General features: G+C 37.3%; 3 protein-coding genes across 6 annotated transcripts in view; 2 read left to right on the top strand and 1 right to left on the bottom strand.

Annotated features, from left to right (window-relative positions):
* Window positions 1–27679, top strand: part of si:dkeyp-50d11.2 — a 195899-nt gene that overhangs the window by 81719 nt on the left and 86501 nt on the right. The window lies entirely within an intron of this gene.
* Window positions 356–15732, bottom strand: cfb (complement factor B). Of its 3 annotated transcripts, none has more exons than XR_012396451.1 (18): window positions 15614–15713; window positions 15333–15536; window positions 15039–15224; window positions 14641–14814; window positions 14407–14499; window positions 14165–14298; window positions 13829–13979; window positions 8417–8548; window positions 8092–8184; window positions 7885–8022; window positions 5612–5709; window positions 5345–5468; window positions 5102–5240; window positions 4942–5021; window positions 3259–4819; window positions 2523–2855; window positions 2383–2432; window positions 356–623 (listed from the first exon to the last, which is right to left on the bottom strand). XR_012396451.1 is itself a non-coding variant. In NM_131338.2 (18 exon segments), coding segments are annotated over 18 exon segments (2283 nt in total). In that variant the 5' UTR covers window positions 15684–15732; the 3' UTR covers window positions 356–446.
* slc29a2 (solute carrier family 29 member 2) lies at window positions 12558–27679 on the top strand. 2 transcript variants are annotated; one of them, XM_073934507.1, is made up of 14 exons: window positions 12558–12666; window positions 17284–17412; window positions 19977–20019; window positions 23156–23234; window positions 23313–23446; window positions 23558–23697; window positions 23837–23971; window positions 25632–25729; window positions 25830–25908; window positions 25988–26124; window positions 26239–26344; window positions 26421–26506; window positions 26597–26796; window positions 26886–27679. In XM_073934507.1, the coding sequence occupies exons 3-14, from the start codon at window positions 19988–19990 to the stop codon at window positions 27010–27012; spliced, it is 1353 nt and encodes a 450-aa protein (XP_073790608.1). In that variant the 5' UTR covers window positions 12558–12666; window positions 17284–17412; window positions 19977–19987; the 3' UTR covers window positions 27013–27679.

Here is a 27679-nt window from a genome sequence, read left to right as displayed (position 1 = left end):
AGCTTATTATAAGTCTGTAAAATAAATTATTAAAAGTGCATATGATTGTGATAGTAAGTGTTGTATTGTCGTCTTTCAGGTTGTATCTCAGCTTTAATGCGCTTCTTAAATAAATTAATTTAAAAAACAAAGCAGCTGCTTGCCATCGCAACAGACAGCAATGGACAGCCGATCGCTTTCACTCCAAAATGGCGGAATCCGGGGTTGATGCTGGGCGCTGCTGTTGCAATGGAACATTCTATTGAGTGTCGCCTCTTGGTCATTCTAAGCTCTTTGCTATAATTGAGAACATTGGTATTTTTTACCTTTGTGTTAATGACATCGTCCCACAGCAACATAAGCACAATACATGAAAGACTGTTTATAATAAATTGTATTTATTTTTAACAAAGTCCAGCTATTTAGCCAGTGTTTTATCAAACTGCTCTCACACACTATCAGTTAGATCATGGCAAGAAAGTAAGAGTGTGTCCTAATTTGTCATTTTCCAGGTGCTTTTTAAGGAATGACTGTATATCTGGTCTTAAAAGATTGATATGGTAATCTCTGGAGTCTGAAACCGAAACTGCATCAAGTTTCGCTTTTGAGCAGAGGTTCTTCACTCCCCAGCTAACAACACCAATCTGTCAAAAAGTCAACAGATATTAATAAAACACAAGAAAACATACAACAGATATTAATTAATGCATTTCATGTACAGACGACAATATTGTCAAAACATTAAAAGTAATACTTTACATCAATTTTTAAATCAATCTCTGATATTTGTCTTTTAAAAATTGAATCATGTCCTTTAGTAGAAATGTTTGGACTTAAATGTATCGCTGTCATCTTTGCATAAGTGTATTACCCCATTGCTTAATAATTGCTACAAGAATTATACTACTGAAGTGGAAAAATCCTTCTCCGGTCAACTATTTTTATCAGATATATGACCTGTTGCAGTTTATTCAAATACAGAAAATTACATTTACAATTAATGGCAAAACAGAAGATTTCTATACAGTTTGGCAACCTTTTCTGTTGTATTTTTAAAAAGTGCTTTTTTCATTATTATTTATGTAAACAATCTTAAATATCTAACCCTGTCTGTGTCAGTCTTTTGATAAAAAACTTCTCTAAGAATGTAATGGGAAAAGAATGTGTGTCTGATTTCTGACATTTAACAGTAATGGCTTACTTATGTTTCTTTTTGACTTAGTCCCTCTATAAATCTAATATCACCACTGCGAAATGAACCAACAACTTATCCAGCATATATTTACACAATGGATGCCCTTCCACCCGCAACCCAACACTGGGAAACATCCATACACTCTCATTCACACACATACACAATGGCCAATTTAGCTTATTCAATTCACCTGTACCGCATCTTTGGACTGTGGGGGAAACTGAAGCACCTGGAGAAAACCCACAGTAACATTGGAAGGACATGCAAACTTTACACAGAAATGTCAAATGACCCAACCGAGGCTTGAACAAGCAACTTTCGTGCTGTGAGGCGATCATGATCTGAGCCACCGTATCACCATTATTATTATCATTATATTGTTGTTATTGTTTTGTTTGTTTGTTGTTGTTGATGTTTACTTTCTTTATTTTCCTCTGAATATGGTTCAGAGAGTAAGGAATGTGTTTAATTACCACCCAATATTTTTTCTTCAATTAATGTATTATGTATTTCCTTTCCCTCACTTGTAATTACTCTCTGATTGAGAATTGCCAATAAAAGGAGGTAAACTAAACATTAAAAGGAATATGGAGATGCAGAAATCAAAACCTTTATTTACTGATTAAAAATAAAACATTTATTTTTCAGCTAGTATTCTTTATTCAAATTAAAACAGCCTGTGTAACGGATATATCAAATCCGACAATTGTAGATTCAAAGGTTTTTTACTGTATAATTTGGAGCAAGAGAAAAAGTGGAGTGGCTTTATTGTGTCACTTTGCTCACAGCTGATTAGTTGGATCGCAGTTTGTGTTCTCTAAAACAGAACATAGCCTGTCCCGGAGCAGAGTAGCCATGCGGCTTAAGACACCATAACCATCAAAAAATATTAAAGCTTTGTTCCTAGAACCCAGGATTTGTGTAAACTAAACTGAAACCTAAATGGCTAGCCAGCTAATCCAACCTTCTTGTACAGGCACCAGAATCCACACTTTTTTTGATTTGATCCAGCTTAAAAATTTAAGGCAACAAAGATTTTTTTACAGTGCAGTGTAATACATGATGTCAATGTTTTCACTAATTCATGTTTACACAATCACAATATCGTTTTACAAATCTGCATCATTTTTTTCTGTTATTAGTTGACAACCGACCCTTGATCATTACCACATCATCAATACTATTTCCAAAAAGAGAGGAAATCTCACCTGAATCAGTCGGCCATATTTATCCACATGTGTGGCTCCACCTGATTCACCTGTTACAAAATGATATGCAGACAGGATATTAGGTCCCTAATAATAAAAAGGTTAAAAGCTGCCATGTTGATGATGAAAATCAAATATACCTTTGCAGGAAACATCATCTCTTTGTGGTTGATTACCACCACTGCACAAGAAATTTTTTGTAACTGCCTCCGTCGCGTCTGCCACTTCGATTCCTTTTGCTTTTTTTGCATCTTCAACACAAGCATCCAGCTAAAGAAAAAGAAGAAAAATGTATTTTAAAATGAATGACTTGTAATACCAATAATCCAGTAATGTTTTCTGATGCACAGTGCACATATCACATGGCAAAAATTATAAATAATCTCATTCTTCACTAAATTATACAATCACAGGCTACAACCAATGTACAGTAAGTGGCTAGAGCAGGGGAGCCCAAACACAGTCCTGGAGGGCTGGTGTCCTGCAAAGTTTAGTTCCAACCACAATCAGATGCACCTGGGCTAGCTAATCAAGCTCTTATCCTGCGGTCACACTAGAGTTTGAGCGTACAAAATTCTGTCGTACGTCGTTGCTAAAAGGGACGGGATTAAACAAGATGATTAGAAAAAAAGGCGAGTAATCAGTCCATGTTTTAAATTCCTGTCCAGAGAGGTCATGTTTTGATCTTTGACTGGTCTCACGCAATCATGTTATGCGATTTCGCAGGTCAGAGTTCCCCAAGCTTGATATTTCCAACTGCAAAAGTTGACGCAGGAGCTTCCTTTTCCGGTCTGATGCATTTGTGTGCAGGTGTGTTAAGGCAAGTTTGAGCTAAAATCTGCAGGACACCAGCCCTCCAGAACCGAGTTTGGACACCCTTGGGTTGGCGAATAGTCATAATGCACTGTGAGAGTTTTCACGCCAAATGCTTTTCCCAGTTTTTGTCTGACCATCACAAGATGGCATCAAACCCCTATCGGTGTAAGTTTCTTAATAAATTATTTACTTAACATTTGTATGCATGACAGAAATCAAAGTACTATGTGTTATTACTAATAGACATCATGCTAAGTGTTATAGGGAAATAGCCATCACAGGGTGTGACTAAGAAGTAAAAATCTAATCTGGGATTTATCAACCATCAAAGCACAAGCCAAACAGCATCCTTTCCAGTGCACTCAGTGGCCAAATTCACTCAATTATTTTCATTCAGTCATCAGCTGCCAAAACACAGACTGATATGTTGCACTCGGGATTATTAATATGTTTTGAGATTATAACAATGATAACTGTCCTCTCTTAGTTTTAGGTTTATCAAAGTTTACATTTACCATGTATGTGGGACTCTTATTTTGAAAACGGGAGACACTGCAAAGTCAAAGCCAGCTGCACCAGTTTGTTTTTTATGCGTTACTAAACAATGATTCTTTAGAGCTCAAAAGAACGCAAAATGCAGGATATACAGATTATACATTTCCTTGGTGCCACCTCAAAGAAGGTGGGGGATATCTCTTGTTAATTTATCGTGTTTACTGGGTAATCTGACAGATATGAAGGAACAAATAAGCATATAAAATTGAAAGCATATAAAACCATTTCTGAAAAATGTTTGAACCTACCTAAGTCACGTACCTACTATGTAGATATTAGAGAACAACTTAACTTATTGATCTGATGCAGTATATGGCACCTTTAAGTGACTGACCACGGCATGGTGGTTGGTGGCTGATGGTCTGGTCTGAGTATTTTTTTTCTGAAACTGTTGATCGACTGGGATTTTCATTTGATAGTGTTTGTAATAAAGTGACTCGTGATTGTAAACGTAACAGAGCAGTTACTCAAACATACTGGGAGTTGCTGGTTCAATCCCAGCTCAGAGCGGGTTGGGTGGTGTAGGACCAGCAGGGGTTACATTGGTGCCATGTACCTGGATGGAAGTGAGGTTTAGGGGGGTGAGTGTAATAGAGGCTATCTAGTGATGTGCTGTGCAGGTAAACTTCACTCCTCTGACCTCTAAAAGGTGCTCTAGTGACAAACAGTGGAGGCTATGGTCTTTAGCCTCATTGTTAAAGCAACTGACTACCTTGCGGAGAGTTGCCGTTTCGATCCCAGCTTGGAGCAGGTTGGGTGGTGTAGGACTAGTGGGGGTTACAGAAATACCACTCTTTCGCTATTTCTTATACAGTGAGTCTCACACTTCCATCAAAATCCCAATGCTGACCACTTATCTCTATTTACTCATTTACTGTACCACATTACACTATAGAGGAGGTCTCACAACATGATCAGACAAACACATCAGATAAAAAAATGAGAAGCATTACATATTTTCCAAGCTTGACTGTGATCCTCCTTATTTTCCGTGGACTGCGTTTTTCCATGTCCATTTTAGATGTGAAAGCAGCATCCACAAGCTCATTGCTCAATAATATTTGCTCTGTAACATATACACAGCAGAAAAGAAACGCATGTCTCATTGTCCAAATATCAATGCTTAGAAACAGTTAAATACTGTTTCTTATATGCATTTGATAAATAAGGGTGTGTCTAGTTTCTTACCATGTTTTTCACAAGTCCCTTGACTGTCTGAAAGTTTCAGTGCTCTATTGGTTTCTTTGGTGCAGGGGAGGCAGATTGGCCTGTACAGAGATACACATAACAATCAGCAGTTTAAACAACACTTATTCTAAATTAAGTAAAATTCTGTGCGTAGATTAACCGTAGATTGACGCTCATCTTAACAGGAGTTTTGAGCTGCAGAAGTGCGACATCAAAGTCATAAAATTCCTTTATTCCAATGCTTTGTTTTGCTGTGAGGCTATAATTAGGATGAATGAAAACCTTTTCCACTTTTACATCTACAAAAAGAAAAGTAGACATCATAACAAGATTCACTTAATAACAAATTTGTCTATTCTTCAGTCTGAAAATACGATCAAAGGAAATCAGGACACAACATTACCCGTGTTTTTTTCCAAATACACCGTTATCTTATCCGGTGTGTCTCCTTCTTTAAAACAGTGGGCTGCTGTCAAGATATACCGGGAGGTAACTAACGAGCCCATGCAATCTGAGATCTGCGATTGCTACAGAAAGAGCAGAGAAAAGAGATTTTTATTCATAGAAAGATTAATCTCTTTAGCTATAACATGCATGCATCTTCTCATTGGAGAAAAAAAAGTTGTATATGCACATATGATAACATCTGACAAAAAAAAAGGATCCTCACTGCAATACTAAGCTGTGCCAACCAGGGGTATGCGCTGCGTTTATTTGATCCATCATAGTTTTGCTGCATCCCACACAATCCTACAACGGTGCTATCATCTGTGTAAGAAAGCAGATACTTCTTTAAAAATTCTGTCAACATTTATTTAAGCCTGTTTAGTTGCTTAAAGATTAAGATTAAAGATTAAAGATTTCTTACTGTAAATGTGTCAATACTGAATAGTACTAACGCTTAGGAATAATGCTTGGGAGTAAATTGGTCCACATATATAGTATATAAACTATACTTTTATTTGTAACAGTAGACTGTTAGTGCACAAGTGGTCCACAATCCTGTTTTTCATTTGTACTGCAAGTGAAATTAGAAGTTTTATTTTTGTATTACTTGTAGTAAATAATTTATTTGTTCTTTGTGGTATACTCTCACTAAACTGTTAGTTTATAGTTTATTTATTATACTGAAAGTGATCTGTTAGTGTACTCTTAGATAACCAGTTTTTTTTTCACTCAAAAAGGATACATTTACAATATGTTGCTTGTGGGACACTTCTAGTTAATTCATATACAAAAACAAGTACAATTTAATATCACTAATCATGCACTTACACGGGAATATAGTTAAATAATACTAAGCATACTTCAATTTGTTCATTAAATAAATTAAAAGTTTTACGATATTACAGTTTAGTGACAATTAAAATATACAAAATGAGTTGTTTCGAAATAGCACACTTCAAGTTAACTAAACAGTGAATGGATAGTTCACCCAAAAACTAAAATGTACTCACTATTTACTCACTCTCAAGTGGTTCCAAATATTTATGAGTTTTAATTACTTTGATGAGCACAAAACAAGATACTCTGAAGAAAGCTGAAACCTGTAACCACTGACTTCTACAGTACCACAGATGGTAAAACTTTACAATACAGAACACATAGTTAATATTAGTTCATTAATTTACTAACGTGAACAAACAATGAACAATACGTTCATTCATTTATTCATGTTTGTTAGAGTAATGAAAATGCAGTTGTTTAGTGTTAGTTAATGTTATCTTGCAGTCCATTAGCTAATGTTAACAAGCACAGTGTTGAATTATATTCATGCATTAGTTAATGCTGAACTGTAAACAATAAATGATGTACAAGTATTGTTCACTGTTTGATCATGGTAGAAAATACAATAATAATTAACATTGTAACTAACAACTACATGTAACTAACAAAAAATACTTTGGAAGTCAATGGTTACAGGTTTCTGACATTTATTAAAATAACTTTTATTGTGATCAACAAAAACAAAAAATAAAAAAACTTATAAAGGTTTGGAACCACATGAGCATATGGAAAAATAGCTAAAGTTTTGTTTTGGCAGAACTATCCCTTTAACTCTTACAGTTAGTCTAGCCGCAAGAATATTTTGCATATTTCTTTTTCACTAGGATAGGCCCTAGTTAAATTTGGGAATTTAAGTAGCTTTTTAAAAAAATATAGAACACACATTACTAGTGTGCATCTTAAGACAAAACAGAACAGTTTAGTCTCGGCCTTAAACCTTGTCTGTGAAATATATATAGTCTACTTCAAGTTATACATTCAGAATTGTGAAAAATGACATCAGAATTGACAGAGAGGCCTGTTCATTTCCAAGTACAGGAAATAAAAAAAAAATCACAAAAAGAAATGTTTTTTGTAAAAGGTCAGAGTTGTGCAATTAAAAGGTTGTTATCAGCAATTTTACAACACAGAAAATATGGTAAAAGTTTTTTTTCTAATCTGAGTTAATATCTTAATTCAGTTTTTAGCAACTATTTCTTTTAAATGCAAATTAAAAAATATATATTGCAGCAGTTGCAGTACGAATTATTAAACCCCCTGAATTATTAGCCCCCATGTTTATTTTTTTCCCCATCTTCTGTTTAACGGAGAGATTTTTTCATCACATTTCTAAACATAATAGTTTGTTCTGTAGACTATCAATATATATATATATATATATATATATAGCTTGAAGGGGCTAATAATTTTGACATTAAAATCTAGCCGAAATAAAACAAATAAGACTTTCTCCAGAAAAAAAATATTATCAGACAAACTGTGGAAATTTCCTTGATCTGTTAAACATCATTTGGGTACTATTCAAAAAAGAAAATAAAATTCAAAGGGGGGCTAATAATTCTGATTGCAACTGTGAATACCCTGGATGGAACATTTCAATATACATCAAGAGTGTGAGGTAAATATTCACAGAAATTTAAATTATAGATTTATTACCAAGCATGAGGTCAAACGTATTCTGCACCTCGTCCAAGTCTGGAAGCTTAAAAAAATGTCTTTCATCTTTCTTCTCTGACACTAATCCATTCATGTCTTCTTTCTTTACATCCTTTCCAACTCCAAATACATAAAGATCTGACAAGAAAGGACACATTGTTATCTTGATGCAATAAACAATATGAACCTATAAATGTACTTGCTCACCAAGTTTATTCTCTCGACTTGCATTATTTTTAATGACAAGATTCTTTATTAGGTCCACTTTAGGTTTGGGATTCCCTCCCATGTTAGCTTGGCCTATGAAGTAAAAAGAAGCAATGACAGATCAGTTATCTCGGTTCTGATATGCACTGATGTGTTCTAAGATCCTTGTATTACACTGGATATTTTGTTAAAGAATTCAGCTAATCTTTCTGATCAAAAACTTGGTAAGGAATTTAACTTGTAAGTACAGATTCACAAACATATACAACAGGAAAAGCGATGTCTGGTTGATGATGATTGTATGCAGATACTGATAAGTCATTACCATCAGTAAACACGATGATGACGTGTTGGGTCTGAAGAAAGTCTTCTTTATTCTGGACCTGCTCAAGTGACATGCTGTCTAAAATCTTCAAGTAAAGTTTAGCGATATTAGTGCCTGTTCGATCGCCTTTTTCTGTTGGTAAAAAACAAACAAACATGTAAAAAAATTATAAAATTATTTTAAAAGTATGGTAAGTGACAGCATATTTCAAATAAAATTCAGTTTTAAGCTGAAACTGCAACATTTATGAACTGTGATCAAAACTGGAACAACCTGGGGTGCGTTTTCCAAACAACAACGTAACTCATGGCTGAACTATCATAGTACAATGCATCGTTTTGAGAATAGAACAATGTATTGACGAGTGTTTCCCAAAACCCCTAGTTTCTCTGTCGCAGTTCCATCGCTTGAACCACGTTAGTTTAGCATAAAACGCCCATAATAATCCTCTAGACTGGGTAAAGTAACTACTTCTTTAGCAAAAAAAAAAAAAACATCATTTCTTTGTGCAAAGTATATTGTTTTACACAAACATGCATTTAAAATAAAATCTAATATTAGATGTGATAAAAACATGCACTCGTTTTCCAAATTAATTTAAATATATGTAAATGGCACATATAGGGCCTTTGTTTCCTTTACAAATATTATTGAGATTATTACATATTCCATTCTAAAACATAAAATTACTTCCAAAAAACACCTTTTCTAATATCATATATAAATCATATAAATAAATAAATAAATGATGAGCCAATTTATTTAAAAATATATTTATATTAATATATAAGTCTACTTTTACAATTTGACACATGCAAACCACAGCAGAAAGTTCTAACCAGCAGGTCCATGTCATATACAGTATAGATAATTAATAAATAGCCCACTATAAATTAAAAGAACTAACATATACTATGTTTTTTTATTTTCACAAGCTTTGGAGACGTAACATAAATTCCGATTTTAAATAATAGGTCACCTATAGCTTTTTTTGCCATGAGGCTGTGTTCAAAATTATATGAATGTTTTCAAAGTGCACTGCGAAGGGAGCACAACTGTAAACATGAAGTTTGCTAAAACTGAACTGTAAAAATAGTTTAAAAGCAAATTACACCTAAGAGAGATAACCTTAACGCTTTTTTATTTTTAATAATTCAAACTTTGAAAGTTTCACTAAATGATTAGGGCATAGGGGGGATAACTGGGTATAGAACACAGCCAGGAACTATGTTTCTAACTACAGCTCCAGAGGTGTAGTTGCAAGTGTTCAAGTTTGCGACGCAGTTTGCAAATGTTCGTTGGAACGATGGATTGGTGGATTGATGGATGGTCAACAGCAAATCAGCGAACTATGTTTGTTGACCTTAGTTGGCTAATGATGGATTTGGGAAATGCACCCCTGTGCGTTTCAACAAATTTAATGCACACCCTCCAGCCAATCAAGAATTTCAACAGTGATCACGTGTGGTCTATAGATGGAGCATGAAAGACTTAGGTGACCTATCGGTTTAGTGTTTAACACCATCACTCAGGCTAGAGCACAATCTACGAAACATGCCTAGTCCCTGAAGTGGAGTCTATTCGCTGTGTGGTGTATTTCTCTCCGAGAGGGACCCCGGACATGCCAGATCAGTATGATGCTGTCCTCCTTCAGCTGGCTGGATCTAAGGCTGTTCGATCTACACTGAAGGGTTGGCGATGCGATTATCCCCGCTCTGATAGTGCGGGGATGATGGTGCGCTGGGAAAGCATCACCTCATCCAGTTCCCAGAGGTGCAAGATGGATATTTAAATCAATCCTGTCCCTCTCTCATACTCGCTTGGAGATTTCTGTCCAGGTAAACAGCTCTGCTGAACGCGTTGGCATCAGTCAAGAGGGTCAGGTATCTAGAGGCATTTTTGGCCAGCAAAGTGTGCCAGCAATTCGGGCCGGCCAACTCTCACATTTTCCTGAGACCCTGGCCCACCTAGGTGCCCTAGGTTCCTACAGTCCTTTCTTTTTAAGACTACATAGTAAGCCTGCAAGTGCTGCAGGAGGCAGGCCCAGCCCTTTCACTGCTGTGTCCAGTTTGTGCTCTGCATAATTTATGTGGACCGCACTCAAAGCTTTAGATCCTCTGAGCAGCTCTTTGTCTTTTACAGCAATCGGCAGAAGGGAATTGCCGTATCCAATTAGAGGTTGGCCCACTGGATAGCGGACGCCATCTCCCTCGCTTATCAGAGCAAATGCGAGCCGTGTCCCCCAGGAGTGAAAGCGCACCCCACTAAGAGCAACGCTTCTTCCTGGCTGTTAGCACGTGGCGCCTCTCTAACAGATATCTGTAGAGCTGTAGGCTGGACGACTACTATCGCGAGATTTTATAATCTTCGAGTGAAGTCAATTTCTTCATGTGTGCTGGTGAACTCCTATGAATGAGAAAATTCAGTTTGGTGGTGTAACACGCTTTCCGCGCCTTTCTCTCTAGCACATATACGTGCACTTTTTTCCAACCCAAGCTCATTCTGGAAACGTAGCCCTGCGGACGTTTCTGAAGACCGCGATTTACGTGGCCAGAGGTATGTACGGCCGCGTTTAGTTTTTTTCGAGCGAACGCTGCGGGGCGGTGTGGTGCCGACGGCTCGCCTCCGAGTGGAGGGCTTTCCCGATGCAACCAGTTTGTCCGCTTAGCTCACAGCGTTACGTCGGCAGAGCAGAGGCCCCGGAGGAGGAGGAGGAGCCGGCCGTGGGGACGATGACCGGGATCAAGTCTGGGAAACAGCGGTTCCAGAAATCAGGTAAGATGAAAAACAGAATCCAAAAAATAAGGGCGAGAATGCGGAGGGATCCGAAAACGCGGTCGAAATCGAAGACGAGGGCTTTTGCTTTTTTTTTTTTTGGACAACTTTTGCGAACCGTCGCTCGGGTTTAGGGAAGGAGGAGGAGGAAGAGGAAGAGGAAGAGGAGGGTGGCCGGGTCTGCCGGGTCGGCCGATCCGGCGGCTTTTCGCGCGAGAACGGCGCGGGCGCAAACGACAAACGCTTCCAAGAGGCGCCCGAGACACGTAAAAGCGCGCACAGCGGCCTCTCGCGGATCCACAAAAACAAAAACCGCTCGAATACGAATACGTTCACGGGGCTACGTTTCCACAATGAGCCCTGGTTGCTTTTATCACTCTGTTCAGTTGAGTTCCCTTGAGTTCAGTCCTCTTCCCTCCCCACTAACCATCTTTCATGTGTGTACTTTCCCTTCTCAGGGTTAGTCCATGTCTTCTTGCCACCAGGTCTCTCCATTTGGGCAGCAGGTGGCCTCCGCAGCGTCCTCCCAATCAGGACTGCAAGCTTTTCCAACGTACTGTGGTATACTGAAATTCCTAGAACAATAACTAGGTGTATTTTTTTACGACTCCTCAAAAAAAATATATATAATAGGTCTTAAAATGCTTCATACGTAAGTAAATTAGGGCCAGGTGGCACGTTGGAGGGCTGCGTCTTTGGTGATGATGGTGCGCTCATGCTGAAATCTTGGCAAACCTCTCACCAGTGTCATGGTAAGGTTCAATCGCTGTGGCGTTTTTCATACAAGTTTCCACATACTGTAGCATTGAAGTTCCCCTCCTGCTGGGGAATGACACAGTTACTAAAGTAACCCTTGTTTCCGAAGGGGGGAACGGAAATGCTGTTTCTTCACCTCAAGCAATTGCGCCTTAGCTGACCATTGCAGTTCGGCTCTTCAGCTAGAAAAGGTGACTTTTCAATGCACAGCTTGCATCTTTATTCACGAGTGATTGTGATTGCATTTCATTGGCCCGTTTTTATAGTATTTCAGATGATTGATTTCTGACGAATCCCCATTCCCCACAACCCCTCCCTTTACTTTACTTTAGTAAGTGTTTCGTTCCCCTGAGCAGGGGCGTAGATTTATTGTGTCCCCAACAATATCCACAAACTACTAAAATGTCCCCACCAATAATTTAATTCACTTAAAAACATTACGCTGTCAGTATAAACTTAGACATGCTGAAAGGGTTAAATCACGTTCTCTCCTCGAGTCGCACCGCCCCCAAACACATATGAACATTGTGATTGGCTGTCCCTTTCCATGCTGTCATGTGAGTGGCTGCTTTCAGATCATAGTTCCAGATACAAACAGCGCCAAAACAACTGCGCAGGGGGAATTTCCCGATGTGTGTGAGATGTATGACAGACACACACAAGTGAGGATGGAGGTAGCAAAAAAAGGTGGACATAAAGAGCTTTTTTCAACGAAAAGTGTAAGTCACATAAACTCAAGTTCGCTACTGAATGAGTCCATCATGGTAATGCTGCTATTGCTGGTGTTTTCACCGCTTTTACGGTCAGTCTAAATCTAATGTTAAAGCAGACTGATATAGTCTGTAAACAATATTCCCTGAAAACTAACTGCAGAATAAACACCTACATGTAAACGTATATGACCCTGCCAGTTCTCCTAATCTCTTAGAGTAACATCTCCAAGTTCAGGTGAAACAATTAGTCAGAAAAACTACAGCCTGTTTTCCATCTTTTAATAATACTGTGAGACATGTTTAATTTGTACGAAAAATGAACGAAAGTCTTTATTAAACTCTCTCTTTATCAGTGAATAAACATTATTTTAACATGACACTTTCAGGCCTGTAGCCAGCTTATTGAAAGGAGGGGTTATTTGTTTTCTGAAAAACAACCTTTTTGTAGTTTTTCACCTGAGGTATAAATAATACATTTAAGTGACATATTAAGAGCAAATTTTTGCTGGGTAATCTTGTTGAATAGTTATTATAAATACAAGGAACAACCTTCCTTATGTGAGAATTTAGCCATTTGAATAATAAGATAAATTCAAACATAATAATAATAATAATCCAACTTTTGGTCTTTCAAACCACCTGACCCCCCTTGGCTACGCGCATGACTATTTAATTTAACTTAATAAATTGTAAGAAGAGAGGATTACTTAATAATACATTTTAATAGCAGTTAAATAATAAATAGCAAAATATAAAATATATAAATATATATATATAAACAATATTCATTCTTGGTGGGGGTGACTCGTCCCCAGTCCCCACCAATGTCAAGCGCAAACCTACGCCCTTGCCCCTGAGTAACAGTTAAATGTAATATTCCAATGTCTCACATTAATATTGTAGTTTTATTTTAAAAGTGAAACCAGTAAAAAAAAGTGAGACTTAATTACAGTCATTTCCGATGCTGTGTTCATTGTGTGTTTACACTGAAAAAAAAATCAATATCTCTAATATTTTATGTAGTGAAAACTACACACACATATAATAGCATTTTATATTATATGACATATTTTTTTTGTGAAATCCAAAACATAAACTTGTACGTTAAATGTGTGATTTGCATATTATGCTGTAAAACAACTACAAGACATAAAATCAGAATACTTACTGTCATAGTTAAAGTTGTCCAGATCTTCAAAAACCTTCACGATGTTTCTTGCCTTTTCATTAGTTTTGAAATCCCTCATTTTAACTATCTGATCAACATCCGTTGCAAACATCAGGATCTCATAGTTTGGAGAGACCTCATAATAACTAATCTTTGGAGAAAGAGCATTGAAGATTTGGATACATTATCCAATAATATGAACATGTAAATAAACAGAAAACCAGTCATTCAACTTTAAGACCATGCTGTAAACTAAATAAGTGTGCTAAAAAAGTGATGTTACTACGTCACTACATGAGTCATGTGTTCATTCAAATTATTTTAGAACTGACATACCTTTTCTATGAGTGTTTTGATGATTTTTTTTGCTTTGTCAAAATCCTTCGGGTCAATGCTATCAGATGCATCCACAGCAATGTAGATATCAAGTTTTCCACCCCTATCCAAAGATATTTTCTTCCCATGCTGATCTGAAGAAAGAAGGAGCACAGTGTTCATGTTTAACTGTGCTTAAAAAGACGGTTTTGCATTAAAGGGATTAATTATGATAATAAAAATGTATCTGTGATTAAATGTACCATCTTCAAACCCTTGTTGAACTGTTAGAGTTGTCGTTAGAGAATTGCCAAAAGCTTCAGCTGCTTCCATTGCAGTGTCATATGTGAAATCAGCTGTACAGTAATCACACCACAATATTAAAGATGTTATAAACTCAATGTCTTTTTTTTTCTCAGAACACAAGTCCATAAAAGCACATGATTTCCTAACTTCAGTTACTAGCAGTAACAGTATCAGTATCAGAAGTTACTCACCGTAGCACTGTGGCTCTGTTCCTGACCACTGGCCATCATCCAGACACTTTCGCACTTTGGAACCGATCAGGGTCAATGGACTGTCACAGTGGTACGTGACTTCATCATCAATGTTAAATATGCTGCCTGTTCGACTGCTACCAGGGGGAACGCCAGGATCAGGACAGTGATCTGCTGTGAGACAGAAACTTTAAGTGAAAATTTGTGGACCAATGCAAAATGACCGATGTCATTTTTTTCAGAAAATGTTGGCTAAATAATATGGAAAATAATATAATAAAAAGCCATTGTTGTTTTAAATAAATTTTAACTCGGTTTTCCAGTGCAAATCTAATAGATGTCCAAAAAAACTCAATGGGATGTCTTTACACACTGATATTAATAGTGGTGGTACTCACAGTCACGTCCACAAATTGGCGTGCTTCCATTCCACTTCCCATTAGGTTGGCAAACCCGGACCTTCGAGCCTCGAAATTTATAATCAGAACTACATGAGTAAGTGGTTACGTCATTTATATAGTACCTCTCTTGATATGGAGCCACCTCTCCGTTCTCCAAAACACGAGGATTAGGACATGTGATTTCTAAAATAAAAGCATGATCAAACATAGTAGAAGAGTATAATAAAAGCATTAAATAGATCCAGCATTTATTCATGATATAATGATACAAAGTGAAGCTCTATTTCTTACTTTTGCACTCAGCTTTTTTTCTAGAGCTGGCCTTTGGGGTCCAGACTCCAAATTGACAACGACGTGATGAAATAGATGGGTAATGTTCATCTGGACAAATGTATTGCAGATAACTTCCATCTGAATAGCCATTAGAAAGAGTAAAACTCCCTCCTGCAATGTCCAGATTTTCTTCGGGACATGAACCCTCTCTGGATGGAGCACCTATAAACAGATTATTAAAATTGGAGGAGGTCTATATTTCAGAATGCATTTATCTTGATTAGGCAAATAAGACCTACCTGCAGTGAGAGGACATATCAGTGCAAGTATTAACCACTTCAACCGCAGCCCACACTCCATGCTGGTCATTACAAGACTTCAGATGAGGCACAAAAACACAGAAGCAAACAGTCAGGGGGTCATTTTTATAGTGGGGTCAGCAAAAGGATTTTATTTACATTCAGTGGTCAATGTTTAACCTCAAGTCAAATAAAGAGAATCAATTTCCCGGCATACACAACAAAGTAATTACCGTCACTGATACAGTATTTTTTAAATATTTGATATAGTCACAAAAACTCCCAGCTATGTTAATCCAACTACAATCATTTAGTCAAAATATTGATAATGAAGTGCTAGAAGAATGTACCTTTAAGGATATAGCAGAAATAGCCTAATTATTTGATGTTGGGTCCAGAGAGCACTTCAAACCAAAGAAGGGGTCATTAGATAGTTATTCTATTACAACATCAAAGGTTCCTGTCTGCTTTTTCAAAATTCCTGGACAGATTCATAAACACCAGCTAAGTGTGTGAATATTGATTTATACACTGATATATAATTTTAATCTTTCATTCGATCAATAAGAGTTTATTATTGTAAAGTGAAGGGGAATAACTGTTTGGTACTGTTTGATCTACTCATTCTGAACGCTTATTTCTTTCATTTTAGAATTAAAATAATTTAGTAAAACTCCATTATGGTTTTAAGGCAGAAGACTTATCTTTGGAACCAAACAATTTTTTATTGACTGTGCTGGCAATGATAAACATGGCTCTGCATGTGTTTTTGTTAACCCTTGGCTTTAATGCAGACCAAAAGTAATAGAAATCGAGATACCCTAGGCCCTTGGATATGATGTGTGTTTTACGTTCAGTCCATATGGACAACATTTTTGGTTTAATTTAAATAGAATTTAAAAAAAAATGTACCTAATGGTTGAGTTTATTCATATTCAACAATGCTGGATTTTAAAAAGCATGTTTTTAAAAAGAATAGACTAGGGAAAAGAGGGACAGCCAATATTTTGAGGTCAAACATTTTTTAGATTTCTCTTTGTATGTTTGGATCTTTAAGCCGGTGCATTAGAAATTTGATTGAAACTACCCAGAAAACTTTTTTGTTTGTTTGTTTTTAAAAGATGTCTAATAAATGTCTGATAGATGTCTAAACATAATTGTCTTGCCAAAAACAAGGCTATATTTGGGCTGTCAGTGAAAATCTAATAGACGTCTAAGAATAGGCCAAGACTAGTCATTAAATAAACAGAAATGAATGACTACACATGAAGTTTGTCTAATTTGTCTACTTGATGAGTGCAAATTTAGCCTTGTTTTAGCCAAGCTGTCTAAGTTTAGATGTATATTAGACGTCTATTAAACACAATATTGTTTGCTGGGGTATTTCTATACATGTCTTTTTAAAAATCCAAGTCTTTTTTTTATTGGCTGTGTGCATGTGATATCAGGTGTGAGATTCCCTAAACCAGACAAAGGCCAAATGCGTTTTCACAAGATTGCCAATGTGAACAAGGCCCTAGACTTCATCAGCAGCAAGGGAGTCAAGCTAGTGTCTATTGGTGCTGAGGGTGAGACTAATTTCAATTTCTCTTATGTTCTTAATTCTGTTTTTCCAAAAGTGTATGTTTCTTTCAAGTGAAACTGATTTGTTTTAATGCTCTCACTTGCAGAGATTGTGGATGGGAATCTGAAAATGTATGATCTGGACCATCATCCTGCACTTTGCAATCCAGGACATTTCAGTGGAGGCTGAGAGACTCTAAACATCTGACACATTATCCCCTTTGCTGACTATTTAGGTGTATTCTTAGATTTCTATTTTCACTGAGAGCCCACGTTTAGCCTTTTAGCCAAGCTGTCTACGTTTAGATTTCTATTAGGTGTTTAAAAGTGTCTGCTATTAAATGGCGTCCGTGTTATCTTTGCAGCATTAACAGATGCACAGTTTCAAACAGGAGGAGTGAAATGTTACAATTGACCACATGGGTTAATTAACACACCCTGGGGTGAGATGTACATTATGATTTCCATCAAGGTGAGATTTAGTAGTACAAAATAAGAATTGAAAGCTTTTTAATTCAACACTGAGTTTTCAGTATAATTAGTGTGTGTCTCTTTTGCAAAGCTGAATGGGATGTGCATCAGTTCAACAGCTGAACATTATTTCTGATTGCAGGCTTTATAAGGCTATGGTCAAACACTGAACTCAAATGTGTTTGGCTTTGAGGTCTTTCTCTTCCAAGACCTATAATAATGAAATCAAATCATAGAAATATAGTTTTAAATCTACTTGGGCTTGGGTAGTTCACATTTCACTGATGTTATAACCAAAAGTTTTGTAGCCATGCTCTCCTTGCAGACAATAGCTAAAACATTAGCACCAACAACATGCATTAAAAATATCTACACAGAGACACACGACATTTACCTTTGGTTTAATTAAATCTGGCATCGATATCCCAAAAATAATTGAAGTAAAACATTTTACTTTCTTAGCTAAAATGTACTTTTCCCCTAAACTCTGTTTGCCAGAGGAGTTAACTTTTTTATATGTGGAGGTCTAATATGTGATGTGAATCCGCTGATTTGTAGTCACTTTTGGAGATTGGAAGTGTTATCTGAACTGTGTTACAGCTATCCCCAGGTCTCGCCTACACATACCTGATTTATTTAATCCATGACAGCATTAGCTGAACATTAATTCATTTAAAAATGTCAAACATAAAAACAAACAAAAAAAAAATTTAGTTGTTATTTACTTTGCAAATGTATATATTAAAAACAAATCTAGGCTATTTCACAGATTCTCAAACTAGCCTACTTGGCCTATTATAATAATTATAATAATAGCATTTGCAAAAAGCATCATCGTCTGGACTAATCTTTATGTTTATAAATTACATAATAGGCTATGTGTATAATATTTAAATGTTTTAATGATAGCTGGTTTAACTCTGAGAACGATTCATTCTAACACGGATGGCCAAAACTGAACCGATTAAAATGAAAACATCACTTCCCATGCACTACTGAGGAAAAACGTCAAGTGACACGTGGTAACTACGTAGCTAAAGAGGGGCGGTCGGTGAAGGCGGGAAACTTCAAGCTTTGAAAAAATCATCACAATCGCAGCTCGCGCTTATTTGAAGACCTGAAAGAAGAACAATTATGTGAGTAACCCTGACATAATTAGCTTGAATGACATTGTTTTATACTTGTCTTTAGTTTTTGAATGATGTTTGATTGACGTGTTTATGGAATCTATGAGTATGAGATTTAAGTTATGATGATGATCAAATTCAGATAGAACTTTTCATTTTTATTCACGTGTATAGGTTATTTATGTAACTCTATATCAATAACATCATGGTTTCCCGCTAAATTAACACGTCTAAATAACGCAATCCTTTTTGGCGCGCGTTTTTATTTATTTATTCTTGTAAACCAAAAGCAAAGCTAGTGTGAGCGGGTCTGATGACGACATGCGGAAAAGAAATTTGCCGCGTTTTATTTAAGCGCGCTTTATTGTGTGGTTTTAGTGTTGTTCTTATGTATACTCTAGGTCAATGTGCTTTGAATGTTGATTTTACAATATTATTAATACACAGATTTATTTTTATTTTAAAAATAATGATATAGAAACAATATTGTAAAAACAATTATTAGATAGAATGTATGTTAATGTGTATGTATGCGCGTGTGTGTATATATATATATATATATATATATATATATATATATATATATATATATATATATAATATTCATAATTTACTGTACCTGTGTGAATCTTTATTTAGTTCAATACATATTTTAAAGAATGTTGGAAACTAGTAGCCATTGACTTCCATAGTATTTTGTCATTTTAGTTATTCACAATTTATTTAATTTTTTTACTTTGTCAGTAGAAAGAAACTCAAAGCTTTTGCAAACCGCTTGAGTAAATGGTTTGAAAACTTAAATTTGGGGGTAAATGATTCGTTTAATTTCGGAAATTAATGTAATTTGATCAAAAAGATATGGATTTATAGGCCAGCTGTCTTAAAATAAAAACTATATGTAATGATAAAATCAAGTAGGGAAATCGAATTTAGTTTCCCCTCTCAATCACTTGTTTTCATTAAAAAGCATACAGAATCAAGTCTTGGGTCTTCTAAAATCCCAAAACAAACGATAGTTAATAAGCTGAAATTATCATCAGTTTTTGTAAATTAAAAAGGCTGTAAACAAGTTAGTTTGATTAGTTCACACGTGTATCCAGCAGATGTCACTGTTTACATTGTTATGAAATCTGTCATATGACAATGTCAATAATGGTTCATGATCTAACTCCCTAACTGTAACTTATTTTTGTTTTTCTCAGCACATTTCAAAATGAGGATTTGTAAGGGAGCACTGGATAAAGGGTGAGTAGAGTTATCATGACAACTGGAGAAATTACATTTACATTTACATTTAGTCATTTAGCAGACGCTTTTATCCAAAGCGACTTACAAATGAGGACAAGGAAGCAATTTACACAACTAAGAGCAACAATGAATAAGTACTAAAGGCAAGTTTCAGGTCTGTAAAGTCTAAGAAGGGAAGTGTTAGTAGTTTTTTTTTTTTTTTTTTTTTTTTTTTTTTTTTGTACAATTAGTGTGATATTCAAAGAGGCAATTGCAGATTAGGAAGTGAAGTGGAGACTAAATAGTTGAGTTTTTAGTCGTTTCTTGAAAATAGCGAGTGACTCTGCTGTTCTGATGCAGTTAGGGAGTTCATTCCACCAACTGGGCAGATTGAGCGTGAGCGTTCGCGAAAGTGATTTTTTCCCTCTTTGGGATGGAACCACGAGGCGACGTTCATTCACAGAACGCAAGTTTCTGGAGGGCACATAGATCTGCAGAAGTGAGTGCAGATAAGAAGGTGCTAGGCCAGAAGTCACTTTGTAGGCAAACATCAGAGTTTTGAATTTGATGCGAGCAGCAACTGGCAGCCAGTGCAAACGGACTAGCAGTGGAGTGACATGTGCTCGTTTAGGTTCATTGAAGACAACCCGTGCTGCTGCATTCTGGAGCAGTTGAAGAGGCTTGATAGAGTTAGCTGGAAGCCCAGCTAGTAGAGAGTTGCAGTAATCCAGTTTGGAGAGAACAAGAGCTTGAACAAGGAGTTGAGCTGCATGTTCAGATAAGAAGGGTCGGATCTTTCTGATGTTATAGAGTGCAAATCTGCACGATCGAGCAGTTCTAGAAATGTAGTCAGAGAAGTTTAGTTGGTCATCAATCGTTACTCCAAGGCTTTTCACCATTTTGGATGCAGTAATGGTTGCCCCATCCATCTGGATTGAAAAGTTATGGTGTAGAGTCGGGTTGGCAGAAACTATAAGCATTTCCGTTTTTGCGAGGTTCAGCTGAAGATGATGATCTTTCATCCAGTGTGAAATATCCAACAGGCAGGCTGAGATACGAGCTGGAACGGAGGGATCATCAGGATGAAAAGAGAGGTATAGCTGGGTGTCATCAGCATAGCAGTGGTAGGAGAATCCATGTCTCTGGATGACTGGTCCTAGAGATGATGTGTAGATGGAGAAGAGAAGTGGCCCAAGAACAGAGCCTTGAGGTACCCCAGTGTTTAGATGCTGTAGGTTGGACACCTCTCCCCTCCAAGACACCCTGAATGACCTGTCAGAGAGGTAAGATCTGAACCATTGTATAACAGTGCCCGCAACGCCCAGTGACTCAAGCGTAGATAGCAGGATCTGGTGGTTGACAGTGTCAAAAGCAGCTGACAAGTCCAGCAAAATGAGGACTGATGATTTAGAGTCTGCTTTAGCCAGTCTGAGATCCTCCACGACCGAGAGCAGGGCAGTCTCAGTTGAGTGGCCTTTCTTAAAGCCGGATTGCTTGTTGTCCATGAGATTGTTTTGAGTAAGAAAGTCCAGGACTTGATTGAACACTACTTTCTCCAGAATCTTGGCCATGAATGGAAGCAGGGATACTGGTCTGTAGTTTTCAAGTAGCGTATGGTCCAGGTTGGGTTTCTTTAGCAGTGGGGTTACCCTAGCCTGCTTAAATGTAGTGGGGAATAAACCAGAGTCAAGAGATGTGTTAATTATGTGAGTCAGTGTTGGTATGACTGCAGGAGAGATGGCTTGCAAGAGATGAGAGGGAATGGGATCGAGTGGACAGGTGGTTGCATGGCTAGATAGCACAAGTTTGGACACCTCAGACTCAGAGAGCTGAGAAAAAGAGGTGAGTGTGTGTGGTGTTGGTGTTGTATCTTGCGTGTTTGTTGTAGGTGCAGCAAATTGAGCACTGATTTTTGCAGTTTTGGTGCAGAAGAATGTAGCAAAGTCATCAGTAGTAAGTGTGGAGGATGCGGGTGGAGGAGGAGGATAGAGGAGGGATGAAAATGTTTTAAAAAGTAGGCGAGGATTAGTGGCATTGTTGATTTTCAGACGGTAATACGTCTGCTTTGCAGAAGTAACCTCAGCTGAGAAAGAGGACAGAAGAGTTTGGTATGTTAAGAGATGTGCAGGATTTTTAGTTTTCCGCCAAATTCTCTCCGCAGCCCGAAGTTTTGAGCGATGCTCACGGAGAGCATCTGAGAGCCAGGGTGCAGGAGGACTGGCACGGGCTGGCCTGGATGCAAGAGGACATAATCGGTCTAGACATGATGCTAGTGTGGAGCAGAGTGTATTAGTGGCACTGTTCGAATCAAGTGCAGTGAGTTTGCGAGATGGAGGAAGAGAGTCTGAAACAATGGTGGATAGTCTGTTGGGTGAGAGAGATCGTAGGTTTCTGCGAAAGGTAACCAGTGTTGGAGTGTGTGGCGGCTCAGGAGTAATGTGGATGTTGAGAGACAGAAGGAAATGATCAGATATTTGTAGTGGAGTTACTATTGTTTGATCAGTGAAGCAGTGTCGTGTGTAAATAAGGTCTAGCTGATTACCTGATTTGTGGGTAGCAGAAGTAGGTGCTCTTTTTAGGTCAAAAGAGGCAAGCAAAGTCTGAAAGTCTGCAGCTTGCGGTTTGTCAACGTAGATGTTGAAGTCACCTAGCACCAATAAGGGAGTGGCAAAATTAGAAAAAGATGAGAGAAGAACATCCAGTTCATCTAGGAAGTGACCTAATTTACCTGGTGGGCGGTAGATGACAACCACATTTATGTAGAAGGGGTGGATAATGGTGACTGCATGGAATTCAAAGGAGCTGATTGTTGGCAGGGACGGTATCAGAGTAAATTTCCATTCTTTGGAAATTAGTAGTCCAGTCCCACCCCCTCTCCCTGTCTGACGAGGAGTGTGGGAAAAAGAGAAATTAGCAGAAAGAGTAGCATGTGTAGCAGTGTCCTCCGGCCTCAACCAGGTCTCAGTTAGAGCCATGAGATTATAGTCAGAATATGTAGCTATGGAGGTAATAAAATCAGCCTTGTTAACAGCTGATTGACAGTTCCAGAGGCCCACTGAATTATTCAGAAAAAAACAATAAGATAATTATTTCGTTACATTGTTGTTCTAATTAAAGATATTATATAGCATAACTGTCTCTCTACCCTTGACAGTGGCCTTGTGGCTGTGATCTTTTTTCTGCTGGGAATGGGAACTTTGCTTCCATGGAACTTCTTCATAACTGCAATGACGGTAAGACATTTACCGATCTTACTTTAGGTCTTCTTTAAATCGTACATGCTTGAACTCCTTTCTTTTTTGTATTTGCAGTATTTCACCGACCGTTTGAAAAATGGTACAAATTCTACGCAGCCAGACACGTATATGTTCAGTAACAACAGTGTGCTGCTAGCCCAGCTTCCCTTACTGCTATTCACACTCCTCAACTCCTTTCTATACCAGCAGTGAGTATTCGGTTCAAACAACATGTAGCTGCAATCCTGCATACAGTTAAATACCTATAATTATGATCATTTGTTTTATCATGACTAATTTGTTTTCTTTTGTAAATGTAGCATTGCAGAAAAGATCCGGATTGCTGGCAGCATGGTCGCTATATTACTTCTCTTCATTCTCACAGCCATTTTAGTGAAAGTTGATATGGACCGGGACAGCTTCTTTTCCATTACCATGGCAACCATCTGGTTTATTAACAGTATGTCTCTTATAATTTTAAAGTTAGATGCTGTACATACAGTATATTTTTATTCCCCTTTTCATTTTGATTTGAATAGTGTGTTCAATTTCCACTTTAATTAGCAAATCATCTTATAGAACTCATCTTTTTTGCACAGTGTTTGGGGCCATTCTGCAAGGTAGTCTTTTTGGTTTGGTTGGGAAACTTCCTTCTAGATTCAGCTCCGTGTTCATGAGTGGACAGGCAGTGGCGGGAATCTTCTCTGGTCTTGCCATGCTGTTTTCAAATATCTGTAAGTACCTGAATATCTACGTTTTGCACAATAAATGTTATGGGATAATATACGGAGAGGAAAATAAGTATTTAACACATTTTTCTTAGAAAACATGTTTATAAAGTTTCTGTTTTCCTTAATAAAACGAAATGACGTACTTGTCACTAGGGTTGGGTCGATAGACGATGCCATCGTCCATCCCCGACGGTTAATAGACATCATGATGCTGACCCGGCATTGCGGTCTTCCGCCTCGCCCCGTCGCAGCAACCCACTCGCAAAAAATACACACTCAGGTCCCATTTACACACTAATAAGTCTTAGTTTTAAGATGGCATTATAGAACGAAAACAATCAACGTCCACACTGGCGTTTCATCTAGCATTTCTGAAAAGCCCTCCTTCCACACTACAGTGATGAAAATGTACATCACGTATACGCACGTCTAAGCTCCAGCGGTCTTGAGCACAAAACCCCAGAAAGCAGTGCACGTCGAACAGTTTATCAGGGATGTACTGCTGGAGTGCTTCTCACTATAATTGTCAAGTGTGATATTTATTTAATCGTGTCTATCTAACGACTCTTCTGTCTTTTTAAGTCTATCAGGTAACGTGTCCCAGCGTCAGTACACTGCTTTAATCTTTCGCTTTCACGCTTGTACTTAGTAATTTTAGTGAAAACCTCAGAATACTGTTGGTTGTTTTCTGTTGGTTGTGCACCTTTTTTATTTACCAACTTTGTTGACGCCATTACAACGACACTGATCACTCTGCCTATTTATGCCAGAGTCCTGCAGAAAAAGTGATTGACTGGTGGTAATTTATTTATTTCTGATTTGTTTATGGGTAAAACAAAGACCATGAGGGTCAGGTTGTTGAAACGGTAGACTACAAATAATTAATTTGCTTTTAATTAATTAATTATTCATAAATGATTAATTCATCACCTACGACAGCGATGTCATCCTCTATCCTGGTGTTTCGCATTAGACATCGTACGATGCCAAATTGGTTGACATCGCCCAATCCTACTTGCTACTAAACTAGACAATTAAAAACATAACATAGCTTTGATCAGTAATAATTTACTAGTTCTTTAATTGAACAAAGCTTGCATTGCCTTGCATTAATATTCAGTCTCAAGACTTTTATTCATCTTCAGAACAAAAATGATTATATTTTAAATAAAAATCCTGGAGCTCCCTTATACTCCTTGGCCGAAAGGGTCGTGAGAAGTTCAGAAGTCCAGAAAATAGCCAAAAACATTCCACGTTTTCTCGACAGCTCAACTGGAATCATAAGAAGCTCTGAGAAATCATTGTTTGACCAAGAAACTTTAAAAACAAGTTAATTTAGGCACAGTTAGGGACTGCTCTTATTAAACATCCACCCTATAAGTAAGAGGAGATCTAGTCAAACCTTTTTTTTCTTTGTTTTTTGGTGCGCAAAAATGTGCTTGGAGCATCATATTATTACAGTTAACCCACCGAAGTCACATTAACTGTTTTGGCAATGTTTTTATTTACTTTTCTGGGCTTTGAACTGGTTTATTGCCATCTATGGAGGATGGATCTCTTGGATTTCATCTAAGATGAACAATGGTCGCAGGGTATTGGAATCACACCAGGGTGAGTAAAGCTACTGTTTGCACTCTGAGTGACCATTCTTTCCACTCCATAGTTGAAACCAACCCAGAGAGTTCTGCCCTGGGATACTTCATAACCCCCTGTGCCGCCACTCTACTGACTTTGTTTTGTTACCTCTTACTTCCACATCTGGTAGGTGCCCTAATCCATCATGAATTAGTTTTATATTTAATGAACACTTTTCTAATAAATGCCGATTTTGAACAAAATGAAAATCATTGGTATGCTTTAGAGATTTGCCAGAACTTATTTGGAAAAAGTTTCCTGTGAAACTGCAGATGCAGTGAAGGAGCCATCAGCAAATGGTTCTGGTATGACACATTTCTCATTTTTGGACACATTACAGAAAGTGCAGCAAAGACACAATGTTGGTTCTTTTTGTTGCTACAGAGACTGTTAAAGTGAAGTTGAATGATCTTGGTCATGAATTTAATGACATCGGTGAAACGGAAGCTTGTGAAAAGCTAAATAAGTTCAACGATGAGCAAACTGAGGAGAAGTCAACTGTGCCACAAGTCTTCAGAAAGGTATTGAGAAACAATTATATGCACCCACCCTTTGTTACAAATAAAAAACACATTTTTTAAAACAATGAGTGTGTACCTGGATTTGGTTAATTTATTTCTCGTGTTCTTTTGTAGATTTGGGTAATGGCATTATGCGTGACCTGCGTGTTTGCTGTCACTCTATCCGTTTTCCCAGCAATTACTATAAATACAAAGCCCTCTGGCTTTTTTGAAGGCAAAGGTGAGTCCATAAAAATGTCTAGCTAATAATGTATGCTTTTCAAAGCACTTTAATTTACATACTTTTCAACTTCTAGACCACATCTTCGTACCTTTGTGCTCGTTCTTGGTCTTCAATGTGATGGACTGGATCGGCAGGAGTCTGACTTCTTGTCTTCAGTGGGTAAGTCTCGTCAAAGCATCCATCAGTAAAATATATGCCTAAATAATTCCTTTTCTAACATCTAGCTTTGTTCACTTCTCAAACTCCCAGCCTTCCATGAAGAGTCGACTCTTTCCGATTTTTGTGCTATCAAGAGTGGTTTTCATTCCTGCCCTCATGCTCTGCAACGTCCAACCTCGCAACTATTTGCCAGTCGTTTTCAACCATGACATGGCGTATATCATCTTCATGTCTTTGTTTGCCATTTCAAATGGATATTTAGCCTGCCTCTCCATGAGCTATGCCCCACAGTAAGTACTCAAACAGGACAAGTTTACAGAAAACAGAATCTTTTTGTTTCAGTATGAAGCTCTTTTCAAACAATTTCCTTTTTTTCCAGACTGGTGAGGCCTAAAGATGCTGAAACAGCAGGAGCTCTGATGACTTTCTTCCTGGCTTTGGGGCTCTCTTTAGGTGCTGCTTTCTCCTTTGGTCTCAAAAGCTTACTTAGTGGAACATCCAACTAGCTGTTTGTGGTGTAATCTCTTTACCCTTCACCACAAACATGTTTCAAATGACTACTATGTCAAGGTATGGTTGTAATTTTTTGCTCCATGTCATGCATACACTCTTGTCTGTGAAGGCTGATGGTCATGTACTGTGCATGTAAACCAATAGCACTTATATTTAAGCATTTAGTTACTCACACATACACTGTCTATGCTGAATGTAGATCATGTACTTGGGGATCAGCAGTCTGTGCAGATGACAAGCGATGTACACTGATGTATAGCACTTTTATCTATGGTTTGAAAAGTCTCATGTAGGACAGAGAAGGGAAACTCATTTCGAGGCTGTAGATGTAAAATATTCTGTGTGATGTACTGTTCCATAGGACTGTTCATGTTTAACATGTTTTATGATTTTACTCCTTGCGTTGTAAACATATTTTGTATGTTGATGTTATTTATAATTGAATTTCTTCTGTTTATTTGTTTTTAAATGGTGGTATTTATTTTTACTTGTGTTTGTAGGATTTTTTTAAATCATTATTAAATTTTGGTATTGTGTTGTTGTTGTTTCTTATTAGTTTTGTAAGGGATGTATTTCTTTTAAAGGATCTGTTAACTATTTTGTATACTTTTATATTTGATTGTGGGTTTAAACATTTTTAATAAAAATTCAAATGTTTAA

Source organism: Danio rerio, chromosome 21 (assembly GCF_049306965.1).
Source record: "Danio rerio strain Tuebingen ecotype United States chromosome 21, GRCz12tu, whole genome shotgun sequence".
NCBI classification, from domain to species: domain Eukaryota; kingdom Metazoa; phylum Chordata; class Actinopteri; order Cypriniformes; family Danionidae; genus Danio; species Danio rerio.
The sequence above is the reverse complement of the archived record's forward strand: the minus strand, read 5'-3'. Positions and strand labels throughout refer to the sequence as shown.